Source organism: Wickerhamomyces anomalus (assembly GCF_001661255.1).
Source record: "Wickerhamomyces anomalus NRRL Y-366-8 unplaced genomic scaffold WICANscaffold_1, whole genome shotgun sequence".
NCBI classification, from domain to species: Eukaryota; Fungi; Ascomycota; class Saccharomycetes; order Phaffomycetales; family Wickerhamomycetaceae; genus Hansenula; species Hansenula anomala.
Window position 1 is genome coordinate 1,536,691 of NW_017567110.1, and position 24,056 is coordinate 1,560,746.

Below are 24,056 nucleotides of genomic sequence, written 5' to 3' on the forward strand. Positions count from 1 at the left end.
ATAGGAAATGAATAATGTGTGTTTAAATAGAATGATACGGACTTGTATACTAAATTGAAAGATTGTAGAGCATTGAAACTTTCGGCCTATAATTACTGCAAAATAAAGTCACGTGAATTTCTCGAAAAATCTCATTTTAAAGTGAAAAAGCAAAACGATCCAAGAGTCAAATTATAGTATATTGGCTATAGACCAGAGACAACAGAATGTCGGTTGGTTATTCAAGCATGAAACATTCGAGGTCAGACCAGTAAGTTAATCAAAATGAAACAATTGAACTGATCTAACAACCCTTTAGCAAAATAAGTTGGTCAAAGAATGGATTTATAGCTTACTCAGACCCAACGTCAACATCAAACCTTTCGATAACCAAATTAGAATCAATTAGAGGTTCAACATGGCGTTTAGCACCCAAGAAGATCTTTCAAATTAAAACTAATCCAAATTCAAGACTAAGTTCGATTACAAACGTTTATTGGTCAACCTCAGGAATGGACTTAGCTATAATTGACGAGTTAGGTAACATTACAATCTTATCAACTGGTGTTCTGAAAAACACTTCATCTCATCAACTATCATGTTTTGAAGATGTGGATATTATTTATCAAGATGAAACCTGTGAACGCCTAAACACTTCCAAACAATCAAGAATATCAACTGGAGATTCCACTACTAAAGTTATTGCATTCAAATGGTTAAATGTTGATAAACCAATAATTTCAAACTCACCAGCAGTTAGAGTGCTGACATCATCAGATTCAATGGTATCTTCAGGTGCTGCTGCTGATGGCGCTGCAGCTTCATCAGACTCTTCAGGGTACGCTTATAGTTATGCTGTCCATCAATACAAATCTTATGGGACACTTCACCCTATTCAAGGAAAATCTGGTTTTTTCACAGTACGAAGAAATGGTGAAGTTGATTTCCATTATCAGTTAAATAACGCAGGTTTTGATTTCAAAAAGACAACAGTGTTATTAGAAGATGTTTCAGATTTGAAGACGCTATGGTTAGAACATGCTAGTATTGGTTTCAATAGAGATGGGTCCGTTATTGTCGCTTGTTTCAGTAAATTGACCAAAAGTTTACGTGTTTATAAGATAGTGGTTAATTGGGGTGAAATCAATCCTAACGATAAGCTCAAAGCACCGCTAACTTTGAGCGTTGAAAAACTGATATCTGAGCCATTAAGTGTCATTGGGTCAAATGGGTTTCCTCAAGAGCTGAGTGGAATTGATATCATTTCACCAAATTTTTCATTGGATACAGAATTAGAATTACTTTTAACATTTGAAGGACCTGGTGTTACTGGAGGTGAAACCTTGTTGCAAAAATTTCAAATTTCCAACGAGTATAAAAATCTGAGATTCAAAAATGAATCAAATGGGTATTCAAATGGGGCATCTACGTCTGTTGATAATTACTACACACTGGTTCAGACTGGTGAAACAATCTTGGATAATAGGGTTCTTGATATATCGTTTAAAAATTTTGATTTCATGATTGTGTTGACTTTAAGAAATGGTGAAATTCAATTAAGAAATAGAAAAAACCTACACATCATCGGTAATGGGGGTCAAAAAGAAGTTATACCATCAGCAATCTCAACATTATTAGATGCTGGGTTTAAGTTTGAATTACCAGAGTCTGTACCAGAAGCTATTTCTGTATCACCAAATTTATGTGGATTTGTTGCAATGAATAAGAACAATACATTAGAGTATAAGGCCACTACGAGACCACAACATGAAATGAAAAAAGGTGAGATTTTGACGCTATCAGCTGCTTTTGGTTGTAAATACTCCTCAGCTTGTTTTACAAATATGTCATCTGATGATTTGATTATAGCTATTCAAGATGAGATTTTGAAAATTCCAGATCCAAACATTAAAGATCAATTAATTTTGGCGATTTTACAAGAGAGTCATAGAGCTTTGAACTTCTCATTAGATCATTCAAAAGATCAAATTGATAGACTTTTAGTTAACCCACCAATTCAAAAACTTTTATCATTACAATATTCATTAGGAAAACTACAACCAACAAACGAGACCAGTTCAATTGCCCTTGCTATTTTGAATTTGAGATTAGTGGCGTTTAGTATCATGTTGAGTTTGAGAACGTTATTTCACCATCAACAAAGAGTCACCAAAAAAGGGTCTGAAACTTTGATGGATGCAATCTATAGAAGTGAGAATATCTTGAGCACGTTGGGTACAATCAATTGGTTTATTGAGTTTTTGATCTTTACTATCCAGGAACTGATGAGTTGTTGTGATGTCAATACTTCCAATAAAGATCATTTTGATACAATTGTCTTTGCTCTTTTATTATCCAAGATCCCAAGATCACTTATCATTTATTCAATTGCTGGTATCAAAAGAATAGATGGATTTTTGCAGAAAATACAAGAGTTGAACAACGCAAATAGCCCTGGAGCTCTGAATATGGAGATTTTGAACAAAAGTGTTGAAAGATATAAATTTTTGCTCAGTCTAATTGATTTAGAGAGGTATGAAAAATTCTTGATTGACATTGAAAGTATTTTCCAAAGAAACCTAGAGAAAAGTGCAGCTTTAAGTATTGAACAAACACTGATTTTCCAAAACAAGATACCTTCAAGTTATTTAGGATCAATTGGCGTTATACTGAATAAGTTTCAAGAACAATTTCAAGACACTTCAAATCTTGCAGAATTGTATTTCCATGATACAAGATGGTTACATTTTCAAATTTCAAACAACCCTAAAGTTTCCAAAATACTACTGAAACCAACAGATAAAGTTCCTATTCTATTCAATCTGAATGATACTTTGATCGATGATGTTACAAAAGTTGTTATTACAAATAAGGAGAAATTAAAGAAGTGCTTAAGATGTGAGTACATCACAGCTAATGATACTGAAGGGTTCTTCTCAAGTGCTATTAAGGGAGGAGCCAATTCCAACGCAAATTTGAACCACTGGCCCGTTGCATTCCATAGAACATGCTTATGTGGTAGTTGTTGGGTGTATATAGATCATAGTGAAGTCACTGGGTTTTGAATCATACAACATCTAAAGTCTATGAAGTGTAGTTCTCAGGCTTCGCGAATTTGATCTTTTCTTGAGGATCACGTCAAAAAACAAAAACTGTGTTCTTCAACATAATTTGCCACAATTTGGCTCAAACTATCGGAAGTTCATACAAATCAAGAACAACAAGTTATTGCAGTGGTGTTGTGATCGATCACTTTAGCAAATTGTTTTCAAATCAGCTCACCCCATTGACTCAAGCCACAAACAACAGCCATACCTCGGACTTGTGTCTGTTTCAAGCCATGGCAGGATGATTAGTGGATCAGCTTAGTTTCTTGCTAATAATATAAGTAAGTTTGCAGCTAGAAGTGACTAGATCATTGGATATGATTGATATGTCTTGAGCAGGTGAAAGAAGCCAAACTATGATGGAGGTTAATACTTTAAGAAGTACAGCAATAACAATCGTCTTCTCTCCTAGGGCGCGAAGACATGAGATTCAGATAATTGAGGCATGTGCCTCTTTGTTCATGTATTAATGCTGTGAACTGTGTGCTGTCATGTGAAAGATTAGTGACAGGTGTAGGTGTACCGTGAAATTGTGGATGTTGGATCTGGAAATAACGCTCAACAGAGTAATGAACTTCTGTGGCGGTTGTGGCAATCATTATGATTAAGACTTTAGTGAAAAGTATATAAACAATCAAGAAGGCTCAAATGAATTAGACCTGAATACTCACTTATGAATTGAAGGAATAAGCAACATGCCATCAACTACAGCTACGAGTGTCTTGATCGACACCACTGATATTACCAAAGAATTGAGAAAATTAGAATTAATTAAACCAAAAGGTGGTGAAAATGATGTCGGGTCATATAAATCACCATTTTATACTTCAAGAGTTTTAGGCGAAGATGGTGTTTTGGTTTTGAAACCTGAAGAACGTGAAGGTATCAATTATAAAGAATGGGAACCTGTTTGGAATACTGCTGATAAATTCCCACCTTATGAAGTTTTCGAACATAAAGACCCTGGATTGAAAGCTGATGCCAACTTGTCAGATTTGTTCCCAAAAGATGACGCCAACTATAAAGTTGAAGAATTAACCCCAAAATTTGGTAGTGAAGTTAAAGGTATCCAATTGAGTGAATTAACAGATGCTGGTAAAAATGATTTAGCGTTATTTGTTGCCCAAAGAGGTGTTGTTGTTTTCAGAGAACAAGATTTAGCTGACAAAGGTGTTGAATTCAATGTTGAATTTGGTGAATATTTTGGTCCATTACATATTCATCAAGCATCTGGTGCTCCAAGAGACCACCCAGAGATTCATTTAGTTTATCGTTCATCAGAGATTTCACCAAATAGTTCATACTTAAAGAAACATATCTCCTCAGTCGCATGGCACTCTGATGTTTCATTTGAGAAACAACCAGCTGCTACAACATTTTTAGCTTATTTACAAGGTCCAACATCTGGAGGTGATACTATTTTTGTTGATGCTGAAGAAGCTTATAATAGATTATCACCACAATTTCAAAAAATTGTTGAAGGGTTGAGTGCAGTTCACTCAAGCGTTGAACAAGCTGAATCTTCATTGAAAAACGGTGGTATCTTGAGAAGAGATCCAGTTAAAAGTATTCATCCAGTTGTTAGAAAACATCCAGTTACTGGTAAGAAGGCATTGTTTGTGAATCCTCAATTCACAAGAGAAATTGTTGGATTGAAAGCTGAAGAAAGTGATGCATTGTTGAATTTCTTGTACACTCAATTGTCAGTTTCAGTTGATTTACACGCAAGAGCCAAATGGGCACCAGGTACTGTTGTTGTGTGGGATAATAGACGTACATTACATTCAGCAATTTTTGATTGGGACTCAGAAGAACGTCGTCATTTATATAGATTGACACCAAGGGGTGAAGTCCCATCTTTTGAATGAGCTCAAGGCGACTGGTTCCCATTGTTTGGCTCTCTTCTTTATTCTTTACTGTTTATTTAATTGAAGAAAATATTTATATGTGTTGAAGTAAGGTTGACTTCTGTATGTACGTTAATCAGTCCTTAGGCATTGTATGTTATGCTGTCTTGACTCTTATGGAGACATATACGTAGAAGCATAAATATACAACGAATAGTTTGCTCCACACGAGTCCACGACGAGCATGTTCTTTACTATGTTTTTCGGTATAAAAGTTTTTCAATTCTCGTACCATGTTTTTTAGTTGTAGCATTGAGTGAGACACACCAGTGTACCATTGCCTTTATGAATTACGAGACATTAACAAAGGTTAGAGTCGATCAAAGAAGTGAAGAGATGGTCTCTGGGGTGCTTTTCAGGTAATTGTTCATAAGAAGCTTTGATGAAGGGTGATTCTGGCTTTTGAGTTTTGAGCCAGTTTGGAAGCTTATCACATGGACTGAAGTTTGAACTGAATTAGGATTTGATTTTTTAACTGTACAGTGGAAAACGCACAATCATTAATGTACTGCCAGAATTAGTTGAATGTCTCTTTTATAAAAAGGACGTTCTTGATCATAGAATACAAAGAGTTCATTACCAAAAGGTTACTGGAACGTGAACTGCTTATATATCATCTCAACTGCGATCAAGTTCGTGATCTTATAGCTGTGAAGTTCTTGAATAATTGCTGATCCATGTACGGTCTCACCAGTACAACCTTGCAGTAATCAAACTTTAGTTGACATCATAGCATAGATAGCTTATGAGATATGGAAATGAAGTACAACTTAAGTACAAGTACACTAATTTGCAATCTCTATACCAATATGAATTAATGATATATCTTCAAAAAATTATCTGAATTAGTGTTCCTGCGATAATTTTACCACGATGTACGTGATGCTTGTACTTGCCTATAGGTGTATACGGGTTAATCAGACCATGGAAACACATCAAGAAGTCAAAAGATAAATAGAGCTCATCGGGTGCAAAGTGTTGTAGGTTCAGTGATGAGGTTGTGAGACAGTTCACTTGGTTGTATTTCACAAGTTATATTCGAATCATGAGCGTTTCCCCTTTGGGTAAAGTAATAGGGAGCATGAAGCGACGTTGGAAAATTCTTGCAAAGGATCCACGAGTCTGTTGAGCATTCCTCTCTAGTCCAATCAGAGCCCTTCATTACCAATTTATTGTATCATATATCTCCAGGTGATCTGTAGACTCTATACTGGTTCTTAAAAATAGCCCTTGATACACGGTTTAGCCCTCGCTACAGCAGTCAGATCCCATGGCCGTTGAGAACACAAGTCGTACTATCACCAGCTACATTCCCATCAACGCCCAACGCAGACCGAGATGAGGTCCAGGCTGGAACCTTGTTATGCAACATGGCTGCCCTTTCCCACAGGCCCCTATTTCCCTTGGGTTTCTTTGGGCAGCTGGTCAACTTCTGGAGCTGGTGAGACGCAATTGTAGGCAGAGTGGATTCAAGTGTATAGAGGCATGATGATCAACGGGATGAACCATTTAACACAAGCCAACAAATCTTTAAAGTATTTAGTTCGTGAGGATTCCTCTTTGATCTTTTCAAGCTTTGACTCGACCATACCTCCCAAATGTCCACCACTGCTTTACCTCAAATGTCACCAGCATTCCCAGTCTCCCAGGCTGTTCACCTAGACAAGAGAAAGTCTGTGCAACCGCATCACCAACCAGCTAGTTTATTGAACGGATCCACTATAGCTGAAAACGAGAGTCATCATGAACTATCAAGACAAGAATCAAATCCTTTAACCATAAGTTCAAATCTTTATATCGAACCAGAATATAATGTTAAATTAGTGCTTGATTTCACACCAAACGAAATCAAATTAATAAGAACTACTTGGAATGAAATGATCAATGACGATTTAAACCAGAATCTAAGTGATAACAACACACAAACAACAGCAATAAATCATGCTTCAATTGCTTCTTCATTATTCTGTATACAATTTTATTCAAATCTGTTAGGTATGGATCCAAATTTAGAAAGAATGTTTCCTTCAATAAAACATCAAGCTATATCATTTGCCGGTGTGTTATCAACTGCAATCATTAATTTGGAAAACTTGAAAGCTCTGGATGATTACCTGTTGAACTTGGGTAAAAGACATTCAAGAATCTTGGGTATAGATCCTCCACATTTTGAACTAATGGGTGTTGCATTATTGAAAACTTTCCAAGATAGATTTGGCATCAATTTTTCATTAGAATTAGAAAGATGTTGGGCAAGATTATACACTTATTTGGCTAATTCTATTTTACAATTCGGTATAGACCCAGTATTGAAGATTGACAAGATTAATAATGAATGGGAGGAAGTTCATAAAATTGCACATTTGGAAAGATCAATGACTGATTTATCAACTTCTTCAACTTTTGATTCAAGATCTATAAATACAAACTCTACAATGAATCAAACTAATAAACTAAGACAACCGTCTGGTGTTAGTTCTATGGGGACTTTGAAAACTCCAAATAACTCAACAAGTACTGCTAGTACTGCTGCAAAATTTGGTAAAAAAGTTATGAAGAGTAGACATACACCTTCAAATACCGCTGGATCGGATGAAGAAAAGTGTGTTATAATGTGAAATGAATGAAATCTATAAATACATAGCGTTCTGTAGTGTAAGCGTTGAAGGTTTCATAGAACGTCGATCATGTTTTAGTTTGATTGATGGACTTTGGTTTCAGAGCTTTATTTACGTTCCAGATTCATGAAGAAAGGAATCAAACTAGTAGAACAATTGGGGAGGTTTCTGTAGTTCATCTCATTTCTATCGGTATTGGAAAGATAGTGGGTTTGTCATTTGATATTAGTGTGTACTTCCAGCTTTATGTGATCCTGTACTAAAATTCCTCAATTACTTTACTTGATCGGGAAAAGACCAAAATGTATTCTCGCGAATCAGTTCAACGGTTGCAAATTGCAATTCGAAGCTATTTTGAGACAGTTTCCTACAAGACGAGATCCAGATTTGAATATTTTGGATCAATGTGTTTCAGCATCTTCATTTTCCATCTTTTGACTCTTTGTCAGCTTTGTAGTGTAGTGCTGTCTGTTTGGCTGAGGTTCAGCACTAAATTCTGTACTGATACAAATCTCATACAAAGATTCTTAAAATCTCGAGTGCAACCACCTCCACGAACATTAAACAACATGACAACATGACAACATGACAACATAAACAACCAAACACACTCCTTTCTAAACCCATAATCTTCACCGATTCAAGAATCAATGTTTTCAATGTACCTTTCGAAATCTTCTTTTTGGTGCGCTGAGCGCGACGCGACGCGACCTCTTTACAAAAAATTGCCCCTTTCAGAAGCTGCAAAAAATTTTCGTCTCTATGGCTTACGTAAAACACATAGTGAAGAAGTTATGAAACAGGTTCACAAAGAAATTTGTACACAGATAGTTTGTTTGAATAAAAGAAGACTGGCTTGTTGATTGTTGAACTCACTCATATACAGCCATTAACATCAAAGAGTGGAACAGAGAAGAGTAATTCAAACTTAGCATCCAACCAAGAGTTTTAAGCACACGTCGTCCTGATCAAAGAAATTCTTGAGATGTTTCAGTATCAACAATACAACAACAACAACAACAACAATAACCACATTTCTGCTTATGAAGGCCAACTACGCTCCATGTCCTCCATGTCCACCATGAACTCTGAATCAGACTCAACTACTTTCAACCACTCAACTTCATCTGCTCAAACTTCAACTAATTCATCTCCATACAACTACAAGGCGGTTCAACAAGGTTTACAACAAGATTCAATCTATGAAGAACAAGAAAACTCACCAGATCTAATGAATGAGTTTTATTCCTCTGATAACATTGATAATAAAAATCATGCTCAAAATTTTAGACAATCAATGGTGTATTCAGATTCTTTTGATTCTCAACAATTCCAATCAGTTAGAAATTCAATAATAGTGGGAAATGATGCTCAAGTTCCAACTAAATTAGCAATGACAAATTCACCTTCATTCTCAGCGTTAGCTAGTATCTTGGAGAAGAAGACAAAATTCAAACCTTCTATGCCCTCAACGATACACGAAGTTCATGATGATGGCCAAGAAGATGAATTCTTTGGCAATCCTTCTGTTACACATTCAACTGAAACTTTGACCGTGCAAAAACAACAAGATTCTCCAAATTTGATCCAATTAGATGATACTGAAACAAATATCCCAAGAGAAATGAGTTTTGATTCAATATTGCCTTCTCCTTTGGATCCAAATGTTATGATTGCTCCCCAATATTATGAAAGAATGAATCAACAACAACAACAAAATGGTATTGATAATGTTGATATTTTCAAAACTCCAGAAGTCCCTCAATTATCAAGTTTCAATCAAGTGGAAACTCCAAAGAGTCCACCTCCAAAATATGAATCAATGTTGGATGTTACTGAACCGGAAGCTATTTCCACTTCACCAATAACGCAAAGCTCCACTATTGAAGCTACACCAAGAAGATCTGAAACTACAGAAGTTGAATCCCCAAAGCCATTACCTAAATTAAGAGTGAACACTAATGTACTAAACTCTCCACAATATAAACAAAGATCTTCATCATTGCCAATCTTGACAAACCCACCTCAACAACCTCAACCAAAAAAGAAGAATAAATTCATTTCATTCTTCAAATCTTCCAAAAGATCAGTTTCATCAAGTCAAGTTGAACAATCTAAACCGTCACCATCAATCGCATCATCAAGACCTTCACCTCTTTTCGAGAAAGCTTCACCACAAATTCCACAAACCATATCACCACCACCTGTTGCAAAGAAATCAACATCCTCAACAAGTCTTTTTGATGCGTTTAAGCGTAAAAAGCAAACAGCTCCAACTACATCAAAATCGTTTTCTGATATACCAAATATTCAAATTAATCAAGCACAAAAAGAGGAGGAAGAAGAAGATATCCATGATTCATTTTCAATTTCCACAGCGGAATCAAATGAATTCAACGAAGATTTCAATAACCTAAACATCAACCAAAGACCAATTTCTCAAATCTCAAATTCTGGAAGTGATGTTTTCCCAAAATCGTTAAACCCTCAAGAAGTTGAGTCAATTGTTTCAATTGAAAGAAATAGATCTATCAAATCTCGTCATTCAACAATGTCACAAGCTGCAAATCGTCAAAATTGGTCATTATCTGATGCTATCTCATTGAATGCTAATCAAGAAGGAATGTATGTCACTTATGATGAACGTGAACCTTCAATTCCAGATTTTAACAAATCTCCAACTTCGAGTGTTTTGAAAAAATCAAGTTCAATGAATTCTTTGAAAATTGATGATGAATTAGAGTTTGGTGAGGATTTTTCTGCAGCTTTAGAATTTGATGATATTGCTGATAAATATGAACAAGGTGATGAAGATGAAGAAGAGGACATCTCAAAGTTTATGGAATTTGCGGATTTTATTGATTTTGGAGCTGATTTGAATTTAAATTTTGATTTTGATCCAAGTAATTCAAACCAATCATCACCAAGAAAAACTTTAAGACCAATTTCACCAAATTTGAACACACCTGAAAAATCACTCAAGCCACCATTATCAACAAAACCATTCAATTCTCCATCAGATAATAATAATAATTTCATCAAATCTACTACATCATCACCATTATTAGAATCACCAATTTTACAAAATGAACCATTTTCAAATGGATTATCACCTGCATTACAACCATTACCAACATTCATTCAAGAACAAACATCAAGACCGATTTCAATGTCGTTCAAAGGTTTAAAAGCGCCTGCATTCATTAATAACAAACCAGCATTAACTTCATCCTCATCATTTGCTTCTCAACAATCTTCCAAAAAGAGTTTTAAACCATCAAGAAAAGTTGGATTTTCATCAAAAATAGTCTTGTATGATGCATGGAATGGTGAAGATTATGATAGACATCCTGATATTGCAACGTGTAACCAATTGACTCCTTTGATTGCTCAACAGATTAAAGAAGAATTGAACGAACTAAAGAGTGAAATGGAAGTCCATGAAGACTCTCAATGTTACACTCATTTCTATTAATTTCAATTCTTTTTCCTTTTTTATTTAATACAATACATACTTACAACGGACGGTAAAAAAACACATACAATGTAGCTTCTCATCAAACAAATATCTATAAACACGATACACACAGTTCTTAGTTGAAAGTTTCAAATCTTAAATCCCAACCAATCTTTGGACCTAATTTTGGTAAAACTTCAGCAACACTTTGAACATCTTTATCACCTCTACCTGAAACATTTATTATGATATGTTGTTCTGGTTTCATGGTTTTAGCTAATTCAACAGCACCATAAACAGCATGTGAAGATTCTAAAGCTGGAATGATACCTTCCAATTCTGACAACAATTTAAACCCTTGTAAAGCTTGAGCATCAGTTGCAGCAACGAATTGAGCACGACCACTTGCTTTCCATGCAGCTAATTCAGGACCAACACCTGGATAATCTAAACCTGCAGAAACAGAATGAGTATCGTGTATTTGACCATCATTTGTTTGTAAAACATAAGTCTTGACACCATGGAAAACACCTGGAACACCAGCAGTCAAGGTGGCTGAATGGAATTCAGTATCTAAACCATCACCACCAGCTTCAACACCCAATAGTTTAACGCTTAAATCATGTTCGAATGGTGAGAAAATACCAGTACTGTTTGAACCACCACCAACACAGGCAACAATAGCGTCTGGTAATTTACCATCGTTTAATTCTTTGAATTGTTCTTTAGCTTCATTACCAATAACAGATTGGAAAGTACGAACTAAAGTTGGGTATGGATGTGGACCAATAGCTGAACCAACAACATAATGTGTAGTTTCTAAATTAGTAACCCAATTACGGAATGCTTCAGAAGTAGCATCTCTTAAAGTCTTTGTACCGTTAGTGACTGCAATAACTTCAGCACCCAAAATTCTCATTCTGAAAACATTTAAAGCTTGACGACGAACATCTTCAGCACCCATGTAAACTGTACATTTTAAGCCGAATTTAGCACAAGCAGTAGCAGTAGCAACACCATGTTGACCTGCACCAGTTTCAGCAATAATTTCCTTTTTACCTAATCTTTTGGCAATTAAAACTTGTGCTAAAGCGTTATTAATTTTATGAGAACCAGTATGATTTAAATCTTCTCTCTTCAACCAGATTTGAGCACCACCAGCATGTTCAGTTAAACGATCAGCCTTATGGAAACTTGATGGACGTCCAATATAAGAATATAAAGATTTGAATTCTTTCCAGAACTCTGGGTCTGCAACTGCATCTTCAAAAGCTTTCTCTAGTTCACGTAAACAAGCATGTAAAGCTTCTGGAACATATTGACCACCAAAATCACCAAAACGTGCTGGGAATTTATGTTCTTCTTCAAACACTGGTTCACCAACTTTTTGGGCATTTTGGAAAACTTCAGATTCTTCAGGTTTATCATTTGAAGAAACTTTGTTATCAAGAATACCTTGAACATATCTTTTAGCAACCTCACCACGTTGGCCTTCTAAGGATTCACCCAACAAGGTAATGATCTTACTACCAATAACAACACCATCAGCGACTGAACCAACAGTCAAAAAATGTTCTCTTGTACTAACACCAAAACCAACAGCTAATGGAGTGTCACCTGTGAATTTTCTGACTCTTGTAACTAATGTTGAAATATCAGTACTAATGTTTTTCAAAGCACCTGTAGTACCCATTCTTGAAACAACATAGATAAATGAATCTGCAATTTCTGCTAATAATTTCAAACGTTCATCGGTAGTTGCTGGTGCAACTAATGGAATATAACTCAAACCTTCTTTGGTACAGAATCCTCTGAATTTAACAGCTTCTTCAGGTGGTAAATCGACAACAATGAACCCGTTAGCACCTGCTTCTTTAACATCTTTGATTAATTTTTCTTCACCATATTGTAAGATAGGATTGTAGTAACCCATAAGGATAATTGGAACATGAATACCTTCTTTTCTTGCAAGTTTGACTAGATCAAGAGTCTTTATAACGGATAACCCATTTTCTAAAGCTTTTGTATTAGCAACTTGGATAGTTGGACCATCAGCAATTGGATCGGAAAATGGAACACCTAGTTCGATAACATCAACACCACCTTCTTGTAACCCTTTCAATATAGGGACAGTGTCTTCAATTGTTGGATAACCAGCTGTGACAAACGTGACTAATGCACTACGTTCTATAGGTATCTTGTTAGCAATTTGTGTTTTTTTGAGGTTCAGGATTCCTTTATTTCCACATACTTTCATTTTTGGCCCTTGTAAAGGCTTCTCTTAGTTGAGCAGACATTTTTGTATTATTGATTTGAATTAATTTATAGATTAAAATTCAAGAATCCAAAACTAATTTATATGGCTACTCTTCTTTTCTTTTAAATCTTGACTCACTCACTTTCCAAAACAATTGAAATGCCTTGAAAAAAATTATATACTCTTTTGGGGAATTTCCGAGGGTCGTAAATTGCATCACATGACATAACCCTCGTAAACATAAACTACACTTTAACAAATCCTTTAAAAGCTTTAATTAAATGCAATTTTTATATAGTACAACGGCTATGCAGACATTAGTTGGTCATTATGATGATTATGGGATTACCCAAACCCTGTTATCCTTCTTTTCTTTTTCTTCGGTCGTAACTGTGATGAAATATTTTGGCTTGAACCTAAAGTTTGTGACTGATTTTGAGATGGTCTCAGAGACAGTGATTGTGATGGTTTCAATGACTGAGATGTTCGTTTTTGAGACGGTCTTAGTAATCTTTGAGATGCCGGGGTTGCACTTGGTTGTGATTGTGATACAGTTACGATAGGCTGTGGGATTTCCGTTTCTTGTAATTGTATAGGGATTTCTTCTTCCTGTTCTTGCTCGAAACCTTCATCCCATTTATCAACAACACTCTTCAAACCCTTTGGCAGCTTATTAACTCTTTTGTTGAGCTCTTGTTCTTCTAGTAATTGATCATATGTTATTGATAGGGCTAATGCTAGTTCTTTTGTAATATGTTTGGCAAAGAACCTATTGGAATCTGTTGAGTTGGACTCCTTATTCCAAAGGTTATAAAGATGTTGGTATAAATCTGTGATTTTACTGAGGCTTGAACCACAAACATGTGATGAAATCTTCTCTAATGGTATGAACGAGACCTTTTTGGATTCACAATATTCTTGAAGTTGCTCCATCATATTATCAAACTCATCAAAGTGATTGAAGTTTTCGATAGTATTGGAAATTCTCAATAGAGATGAGGGTGGTTTCTCTTGATTTTCATCAATTCCCAAAGATGATGCATAATTTTGAAAAACTTCAGCATCTTCATGTGGAAAGTCTTCATTAATATCAAGTGGTTCATATATTTCTTGGGCCAACCCCATGACAACCTTTGCCTTTTGATTGTTGAACAGAGCAGCTTTTTTGTCTGAGCCGGCATCCTGTTTTTGTTTCAATATACTGTTTCGTCTATAAGCAGAATGCTTCAATAACTTAGCGTCCTTAAAAGTTGAAATAACCATTCTTGTAATTTCCAATTGAGTTGAAACTTTGAACAAAGCGACGCAGCGTTCACCACCACCATTTTTTATGGTAGCAGGCATCAAGAGGAAGTCCAAAGCCGAAGTCGAAGTATCAGTCTTGATCATTATAGGATCTCTTATTGATTTTGGCAACCCGTCCTCAAACTTGAATTGGAAAACAAACACTAATGGATGTACTTGACTGTGAATGGAGGCATATGTGATTCCCTCTATTGATTTCACCACTAAAGATAGCGATGGGTCTTCTGCATCTAAATAATGCTTCCAAACCAGTATTCTTTTAAATCCGTTGCTAACATCCACCCATACCAGTTCTCTTGATGTCAATAGAAATGCAAATTTTGAATCGTCAACCACCCTTTTATAATCTCTAATTGATGACCACTTTTTGGCAGATATGATATCAACTTTCTCCTTCGTTTCCAGATTGAAAGTTTTCACATACGATCGACTTAAAACTATTATATCCTTATCAATGATCCCCCATGAAATCCTTTTGAAATTTGAGAAGTCTTCAGAATCAAAAATCCTTCCAGAATGCAATAATGATGGATTTGCCAATCTTGAGATTTGGAAAACGCCCCAGTTACCAGATACATCAACAGCAGCAAGCTGATAAGGCTTATATGGACATGCTGAAACCCAGGCAAATGATTCTCCAAATAACATGGTTGGATCTATTTCAGCAAAATGAACCAAGTTAACTGAATGTTTTCTAGTTTCAATGTTCATAATGTTGATAGATAACGCTGTTCTTACCAAAATGGTATTTGAATGCCTTGGACCTTTGATGAATGGATTACAGAACTCAACTTGTTTGATAGGAGAATTGAAATCAAAATTATAACCTTCCCCAAACACAGGAACCTCCATTTCAACGATCTCTCCATTTGGAAGCTCAACATTATTTGGAACAGTAGACAAACGATGAAGACTCAGAGTAGAGCTTGTTGGACCCGTAACGAAAGCTATGGCATCCAAGTATTTATCTGAGCGATATGCCCTTAATACACCTTCATGAATCATTTTACCAAAAGTTGGGTCATAAATAAATTCTGAGGACATAAACTCTTCACTATTTTTTAGTTGATTCAACAACGATATTGGTATATCCTTCAGCACATCATTAAGTTGATCATTCTTGCTAACAGAGATTTCAACATTGCTTATTTGAGGAGGTACTAATCTTTGAGTTGAATTGTGAACTTTTGATAATGCTAAACCACCTTCCCTTTCTCTTGCAAACTTCCATGGGTGCTCTGAATCTAGGCTTTCAGCGTAGACATTCCCACCTTGTAATCCATAACTGACCTGTACACCCAACCCATCTCTAGATGGCCACATATATGAATACAATAGTTTGATTTTCTTTTACAATAGGCTTAAAGGTGATTGACTTTTTTTTTTATTTCAAGTGCTCTTCATTAAAAAAAAACACGGTACACGCCACACTATAGTAAACTACACGAAAAAGTTTCGTTGGACAATCATAAGCGCATAACAATAAATATACAGATTAATATAAGAAACTTCAAATCACAATCTGTCCCTGTTGAAAAGAGATCCTTCATCGTACAAGTTTTCCAAGATTTCTTTAAACTTCTTTCTAGCATTTTCTCTTTTCAATTTCAAAGTTGGAGTCAAAACTTCATCCTCCATCTTTAAAGGTTCGAAATCAACATGGACATTATGAAGTTTTTCAAAACCTTGTAAACCAGATTTGTTAACATGAGAATTGATGGTCTTCACTAAAGCAGCCTTGATCTTTGGATCTTTGAACAGCTTTGGTAAATCTTCATCTTTAGCATCGATACCAATACTTTTCAACATTTTTTTGAACCCAGTAGGTTCTACACCGATAACACCAACAAGATGATTTTTATAAGAATCACCATGGACGAAAATCTGTGTTAACAATGGAGAATTGGCCAAGTATGTATTTTCAATTCTTTCAGGGGTAATATATTCACCTTGACTCAATTTGAAGAAATTTTTAACACGATCAATGATGTAACATTGACCACTACTATCAATAGCTGCAATATCACCAGTTTTGAAAAATCCATCTTCATCAAATGATTCTTTTGTTGCTTTTGGGTTTTTATAATATTCAGTGAAAATTTGAGGACCTCTGCATAATAATTCACCTCTAGCCATTGGACGGTCAGAACTTAGGTAGTTCAGATTTGGAACATCTCTCAATCTGATTTCAATAGTTGAATAGACACCACCAACACTTGATGGGTTATAACCATCACAAAATGGATCACTTGACATAACACCCGCAACTGTTTCTGTCATACCAAAACCTTGAACAAAACCCACTCCTGCCCACTCTGAAATTGACTTTATGGTATCATGACTTAATGGAGCAGAACCGGTAGCTAGGAATCTAACATTATCAAACCCAAAGAAATGACGAACCTTATTTTGAATTAATAGTTTATCAACTGGTGAAGGTGATTTTTTCTTCAAGTTATAACCTTGCAGTAATAACTTTATACCTTGATCAATTCTGTTCCATAATCTTGGAACACCAGCAATTGAATGAGGCTTTATAACTCTCCAATCATCAACCACAGATTGAACACCAGGTAAAGAAGGAAATCCAACAGCAGTACCACCCATTATATTTGCTGTGGTATGTGCTCTTTCATAAATATGGGCCAATGGTAAACCTGCAAGATATCTGAACTGCTCACCTACATCATCCTTATTATTGATTGGATTTGAAACTTCTAATGAAAATGAAGAAAGCATTTTTCTTCCCATCACCTGGGTGGCCACACAATAAGAAACAGAGTTTCTATGGTTCAATACACAACCTTTTGGTAGACCGGTTGTACCAGAAGTGAAACAAATATGGTGAATAGTATCTGGAGTTGGTGGATTGAAATCCGTATGTAATTGATGACTTTTACCTAATTTTTCAACAGTTGCAAAATCAACCAGTTCTAAACCTTCTTTCTTACATTTCAATCTTAGCTGAACATCTCCTTTATCACCTTGTAGTGAGTCCATAGAGACCAATACCAACAAGTTCTTCAACCCAAACTTCTTTTTTAATTCCAAAATGCTCTCAATTTTATCCTTTGTCAAAATCAAGATTGGACTTTCAGTTAGACCCAAGATATGTCTTGATGATTCAGGACCCAAGGTATCATACAAGGCAGTTGATGGTAATGAAAAAGCAGATAGAGCCAAATCAGTCAACATGAATTCAATTCTGTTTGGACTGTAAATTGAAACAACAAAACTTGGTTTACCATTTTTGAAATTCTCCTCATTCTTGACAAATTTATGATTAGAAGTAACTAAGTGAATGATACCACTAGCTATGTAGTTTCTTCTTTCAAGGACTTCTGTATAAGTTTGGTAAGTGTAGAATTTGTCAAACCCACCTTTTATTGAGTTGTTGTAAAGACGTTGACCGAGACAATTGTCATTTGGATACAAGTTGACAGCGTGTTGGAACAAGGTTTCCAATGTGTTCAATCTTGGATGGACCGTTTCCACGATATCTGGACTAGCAGCACTTCTGTAGATGTATGAATAACCATCTTTCTTTGATCCTGGCACTTTGAACGAGCTATTTATCTTGTCCTGAACATAACGTTCTGGGATTTTCTTGATGGTGTCGTTGTAGATTTCAAAGGATTCCTGGACTGAGATGGACATTGTCGATGGGGGCTATAGTGATCAGTTCAATCATCGTATTCATGGTTGTTGCAATCATTTTATAGTTAATTATGCTTTGTACTAAAAACCAATCTCCTCCATTTCTTCATGATCTTCCCCGTTACGCTTTAAGCTCATTTTGCTTTTCAAACAGCCGAGGCCACCTAGAGCCGTACACACAAATCCGAGTAATGTTGGACATTAAAGTGGAAAAGAACGAGAGAATGAATGGAGTTTATATGTTATTGAATAGCTTTGTATCCAATCGATTGGTTTTGATGTACCTGAGTATTTCGTTAAGCACTTTCAGAGCATTAAGCGTTCCAGGCTGAATTCCCCGAAGCTTTTCTACCGAGTTGGAGCGATCAAACACGAAGCAACTTGTAAAACACCACAACAAAGGGGCAAGAGATCCATGTAGTACTAATAGTCGAATACTTGAAAAAGAAGGTTCAGATTTCCAGGTTTCACAAACGTTAGATTGAGTTAATTATCGTTGTTTAGCCCATCAATTATTTCAGATATCCTCTGAATGACATTCTAGCTTTCCCCATACTTGAGTTTACGGCTCAACAAGGAACTACATATTTCAGAACAACGATTAATAAGCATTATATAGATAAGAGATCACAATTTTGGAAGCCCATCTTTGATTAAAGAACCCTCTTCATACAATTTCTCCAAAATGTCACGAAACTTTCTGACAGCTTGGACCCTTTTTAGTTTAAAAGTTGGTGTTAAGACTTCATCTTCAACTTTCAAAGGTTCGAAATCCAAATATAAATTGTGTATCTTCTCAAATCCTTGTAGTGTACCTTTACCCATGGCATTCAAATTCAAAACCTTCAATAACTTCTCTTTAACTTTTGGATCATCTAAATGTATTTTCAAATGACTATCATCAAGAACTTCAATATCAAAGTTAGCCTTTAGAAACTTTTTGAAACTTTCAGGCTCAATACCTGCAACACCAACTAAATAGTTCTTCAGAGAATCACCATGGACAAATAACTGTGTAATCAATTGGTTACTAGTCAAATATGTATTTTCAACTTTCTCAGGTGTAATGTACTCCCCTTGACTCAATTTGAAAAAATTCTTTACACGGTCAATGATAATTATACGACCGTTTTCATCAAAAGTTGCAATATCACCTGTACTAAACCAGCCATCTTCAGCCAGTGCTTCCTCTGTGGCTTTCTCATTTTTATAATAACCCAAATAGATCTGTGGTCCTCGTAGTTGTAATTCTCCACGAGGAGTTGAATCTCCACTTGCACTATACCCCATATGCTCAACATCTTTCAATCTCATCTCAGTGGAAACACAAGGAGGTCCAACATTACCCATATAAGCATCACCAAATGGATCATCACATGACATTACCGCAAATGATTCTGTTAATCCATAAGAGTTTTCAAATCCAACATGAAGCGAAGATTTTAAAAATTTAATGGCATGTGGTGACATTGGTGCACTAGCACTTGTACAGTAGTTGACATTTTGGAAACCTAATTCTGCCTTCAATTGATTTAGATGTGATAATGATGAATATAACCAAGATTCTTTTGATTGTTCCATCGATTTTTCAAAAAATTTCAAAGAGATTGAATTCAGTGATGAAATGTGAGTCTTGATTGCAGTCTCAATTCTTGAATAAACTCTAGGAACACCTGTGAAATAATGTGGTTGCAAAATCTTCAAATCTTCAAATAATGATGCAGTACCAGTTTTAGAAGGGAAAGCAATAGCAATACCTGTAAAAGTTGCCCAATTTATCAACATTCGTTCATAAATATGTGCCAAAGGTAAATAGCTCAGGGCACGTAGCTGTTTCCCATTATTATCAACATTACTAGCAAAATCATAATAGGATTCTTCATCAATTTTTTCAATAGGCTTTTTGAAATGGATAAAACATGAAGAGATACCAGAAATTGCAATCTTGTGATCTAAAAGCACCCCCTTTGGATTACCTGTAGTTCCCGAAGTAAACGATATAGTGTAAATAGTTGAGGGTTTTGGTAAATTGAAATCCTTAGGTAATTTATTGAGAGCTCCAAAATTTTCAACGTGTTTGAAATCAACCAATTGAATGTTTAGACTAGAAGCATATTGAATCAATCCATAATCTTTAGCAAAATCTAATGTATCCATAGATACCAATAAATGAAGAGATTTCAATCCATATTGTCTCTTCAAATCCAACACTTTTACAATCTTCTCTTTAGATAACACAACAGCTGGACTTTTTGTCAGATCCAAAATATATTTAGAAGCATCAGGGCCCAAAGTATCATATAATGCAGTGTTTGGTAATGAATAATCTCTTGTAGCCAGATCAGTTAGCATCCACTCTAATCTATTACCACTAAATAATGAAACAATGAAATTTGGCTTCCCATCTTTACATAGAAATTCTGCTGAATCAAAATTTGGATTGTTCTGCACTAATGTAATCAACCCAGATGCAAAATTGTCCTTTCTAAGTTCGATCTCCTTATATGTCTGATATTGGAAATAGTCTTGCACTTTACCATCAATGATTGGACGTTCACCATAACAATATTCATCACCGTATAGATTCAATGAATGCTGGAAAAAATCATGGAAAGTGGTCAGCTTTGGATGGATAGTCTCCACCAGTTCATCTTGAGATGATTGATTCCTATAAATTGAAGAATGTCCTGGAGACTTGGAGTCTGAAATTGGGACTGCTTTAAATTTCTGAACATGGGGGTATTTCAGGTGAAGGTTGTTGCACGTTTTCAGTATATCTCTGCTGTCCTCCTTGGTCAAGAGTGTCATGTTGGGTTTGTTTATTTCGAGGTCACCATGATGATACAAGGCTAAAAGAACACCATTGTATTTATATAGTTGTTGATACACTTCTGTCCCACTTTGCCTTCGAATGATTAAGCTGAAAAAAATAAACAACTCAGTTAAGTGTGGAGTTGGTGACACGTATCATTTGACAGAGATCGCGAATGAATTATTTTACTTCCAGTGAATTTATTATTATGCAATTATGCATCCTGATGAATCAGTTTTTGAAGATGTATTCTAGACAAATATTTATTGGGCTGGGTCTAGTTATATTAATATCAACTCGAATATTACATATATAAAACTAGCTATATTAATTAATCGATCAAATTTAGTAACAAAAGAGGGAAATAGATCATCTACTTTTGAGTGATTAAGAGTATAGATGCGTATAAATAATGTGTAATATTAAGCCTAAACAACAGATAAATAACACAGACTTCAAAGTTTTGTTCTAGGTTTGATTAAAGAGCCTTCTTTATACAACTGCTCAATTTTATCTTTGTGAACTTGTCTAGCGGCATTTCGTTTCAATTTGAAACTTGGAGTTAATGCCTCATTTTCAATAGTCAAGGGCTCAAGTTCAAAATGTAAGTTGTGTAATTTCTCATATCCTTGTAAATCAGATTTGGAAATGTTCTTTGAAATTTCATTAAGGACCAATTTCTTAAACTTTGGTGATTCCAACAACTTCAAAACATCATCAATAGAGTTTATTTCACCTTTATAATGGCTTTGTAAAAAATTTTTCACACCAACTGGATCAATACCAGCAATTCCAATCAAAAAATTACTGAAAGAATCTCCATGAACAAATAGCTGAGTTAATAATGGGTTATTGGACAAATAAATATTTTCAACACGTTCAGGGGTCACATATTCACCTTGGGCCAATTTGAAGAAATTTTTGACACGATCGATAATGAATAAATCACCATTTTCATCCAAGGCAACAACATCCCCTGAATGATACCAGCCTTCCGAGTCAATTGCACTTCTTGTGGCTTTTTCATTCTTGTAATAATGGGAGAACACACAATGACCACGAACTAAAACTTCACCACGAGGATATGGCTTATCTTTACATGTATATCCCATTTCTGGAACATCTTTCAATTTGATTTCACATGAGATACCAGTAGGACCAGATGAACCAGAACGAACTTGATATGGATTTGAAAAAGTAAAGACAGAAAAGATTTCAGTAGCACCATAAGAGTTTAAAAACCCACAGCCAATTGATTTCTTCAAAAATATGATTGACTCTTTGGAGATTGGAGCTGAAGCACACATTAAGTAAGATATTTGCTTTAATCCAAATCCTTCACGAACTGCTAGTTGTGTTTTTTGTTCATCTTTTTCCAAATCTAAACCATGATCTTGAATAAAACTTTTGATTTTGTTTTCAATTAATGTAAACACTCTTGGAACACCAGTAAATAGTGAAGGTTGAATGATTTTCAAATCTTCAAATAAGGATTTTGTACCGGGTTGTGAAGGTAGTGCTAATGCAATCCCATAAGATAATTCAAAATTTGATATTGATTTTTCATAATTGTGTAGCAAAGGAAGAAAGCATAACGTCTTTAATTGTTTACCTCTGGCATCTTTATTGTATTTGAAATTGGTTGAATTTTCCTTTGATAGATTTATTGCAGGTTTGGGAGCATGAATTAAGAATCCAGTAACATTTGCAGTTGCATTAGCATGTGTTAAGTAAACACCTTTTGGCATACCTGTTGTTCCTGAGGTGAAAGCTAATGTGTATAATGTATCTGGTTTTGGCAAATTAAAATCAGCTGGAAGTCTATTTTGTTTACCAAAATTTTCCACATGTTTAAAATCAACAAGATCAATACCAACTTCACTTGCACTTGAAATCAATTCCATATCATCTTTTTTAGATAATGGATCATAAGAGATGATCAAAAACATTGATTCGACCTTATGATGTCTTTTGATTTCTAAAAATTTTGGAATTAAATTCTTGTTACAAACCAAAACTGGAGACTCAGATAATCTTAAAATATGAGCGGCTGCATCTTCACTTAGTGATTCATACAAGCCAGTATTTGGAATTGAAAAAGATCTAGTAGCCAAATCAGTTAAAATCATTTCAACACTATTTTTACCAGAAACACTAACAACAAATTTTGGTTTCCCATTAATATCAACAGTTGTTTCATTTTGAACAAAATCTCTATGATTAACAACTAGATTAATCAAACCTGATGCAATATTGATTTTTCTTTCATTGATTTGGGAATAAGTTTCAAAAGTGTAATAATCATCTAAAACCCCATTTTTCACTTTTCTTTCACCAAGACAATCATCAGCACCAAATAAGTCCACAGCATTTTGGAATAAAGCATGTAAAGTGTTCAATTCTGGAGAAGGACAGGCAATCAATTTATCAGTAGAGCTTGAATTTCTATAAATTGGTGAATATCCTGGTCTAGCAGTACCTGGTAATGGGACTGATTTGTAGATTTTGTCAATTGGGAAGTTGTCTCTGATGGCGTTTAAATCTTTGAGAGAGTTACTCATGATGAATCTCTTTGATGCTTTTCATTCATTTGAGTTCCATCGACAAAAAGCATAACCCATCTTTTTATATATAAATCTTCCCTTTAATCTGGGGTACTACTCCTCAAAGTAAACAATGGGGATCAATTCAATCAACAATTTGCTGCTTTTGTTTTGGGTACCTTTCCAATGCCTTTGATTACCGAATCTTCGAAATTTCTCGAATTCAATAAACAACTCAGCCAGTTTGAGAATTCATGAGAATGAGGAACAAAGGAGATCATGTCATTTGCCGTTCTCTACTTGGTTGAATTAATTGATGATTATCATCATGTTTTGGAGTTCTGTAGGGTTTGCTTGGGTCATTTTTGATCATTGGGTGGAGTGCTTCACTTTTTTGGGAAAAGAACGTGAGCA

The 24,056-nt window shown here is 35.2% G+C and overlaps 7 protein-coding genes across 7 annotated transcripts; 4 read left to right on the forward strand and 3 right to left on the reverse strand.

The window, feature by feature from the left end:
- Window positions 1-206: 206 nt before the first annotated feature.
- Window positions 207-3,044, forward strand: SIN4 (Sin4p; the record flags this gene model as incomplete). Its single annotated transcript, XM_019182965.1, has 2 exons — window positions 207-250; window positions 299-3,044. The coding sequence occupies 2 exons, from the start codon at window positions 207-209 to the stop codon at window positions 3,042-3,044; spliced, it is 2,790 nt and encodes a 929-aa protein (XP_019041429.1).
- Window positions 3,045-3,781: 737 nt separating this feature from the next.
- On the forward strand, window positions 3,782-4,954 carry WICANDRAFT_76402 (TauD/TfdA dioxygenase family protein; the record flags this gene model as incomplete). Its single annotated transcript, XM_019184378.1, has 1 exon — window positions 3,782-4,954. One exon carries the CDS (start codon window positions 3,782-3,784, stop codon window positions 4,952-4,954), a length of 1,173 nt encoding a protein of 390 aa, XP_019041430.1.
- A 1,661-nt stretch (window positions 4,955-6,615) lies between these two features.
- Window positions 6,616-7,611, forward strand: WICANDRAFT_26019 (uncharacterized protein; the record flags this gene model as incomplete). Its single annotated transcript, XM_019181215.1, has 1 exon — window positions 6,616-7,611. One exon carries the CDS (start codon window positions 6,616-6,618, stop codon window positions 7,609-7,611), a length of 996 nt encoding a protein of 331 aa, XP_019041431.1.
- A 628-nt stretch (window positions 7,612-8,239) lies between these two features.
- On the forward strand, window positions 8,240-9,750 carry BNI4 (Bni4p; the record flags this gene model as incomplete). Its single annotated transcript, XM_019186113.1, has 1 exon — window positions 8,240-9,750. A coding segment is annotated over exon 1 (1,070 nt), but the record flags the coding sequence as incomplete, so codon positions are not given.
- Window positions 9,751-11,204: 1,454 nt separating this feature from the next.
- TRP5 (tryptophan synthase TRP5) lies at window positions 11,205-13,365 on the reverse strand (the record flags this gene model as incomplete). Its single annotated transcript, XM_019185366.1, has 2 exons — window positions 11,205-13,255; window positions 13,320-13,365. 2 exons carry the CDS (start codon window positions 13,363-13,365, stop codon window positions 11,205-11,207), a joined length of 2,097 nt encoding a protein of 698 aa, XP_019041433.1.
- A 305-nt stretch (window positions 13,366-13,670) lies between these two features.
- Window positions 13,671-15,953, reverse strand: RRN6 (Rrn6p; the record flags this gene model as incomplete). The annotated part of the gene is made up of 1 exon (XM_019184379.1): window positions 13,671-15,953. One exon carries the CDS (start codon window positions 15,951-15,953, stop codon window positions 13,671-13,673), a length of 2,283 nt encoding a protein of 760 aa, XP_019041434.1.
- Window positions 15,954-16,145: 192 nt separating this feature from the next.
- WICANDRAFT_25524 (uncharacterized protein) lies at window positions 16,146-23,660 on the reverse strand (the record flags this gene model as incomplete). The annotated part of the gene is made up of 3 exons (XM_019181156.1): window positions 16,146-16,408; window positions 19,184-20,989; window positions 23,579-23,660. 3 exons carry the CDS (start codon window positions 23,658-23,660, stop codon window positions 16,146-16,148), a joined length of 2,151 nt encoding a protein of 716 aa, XP_019041435.1.
- Between the last annotated feature and the right edge of the window lie 396 nt (window positions 23,661-24,056).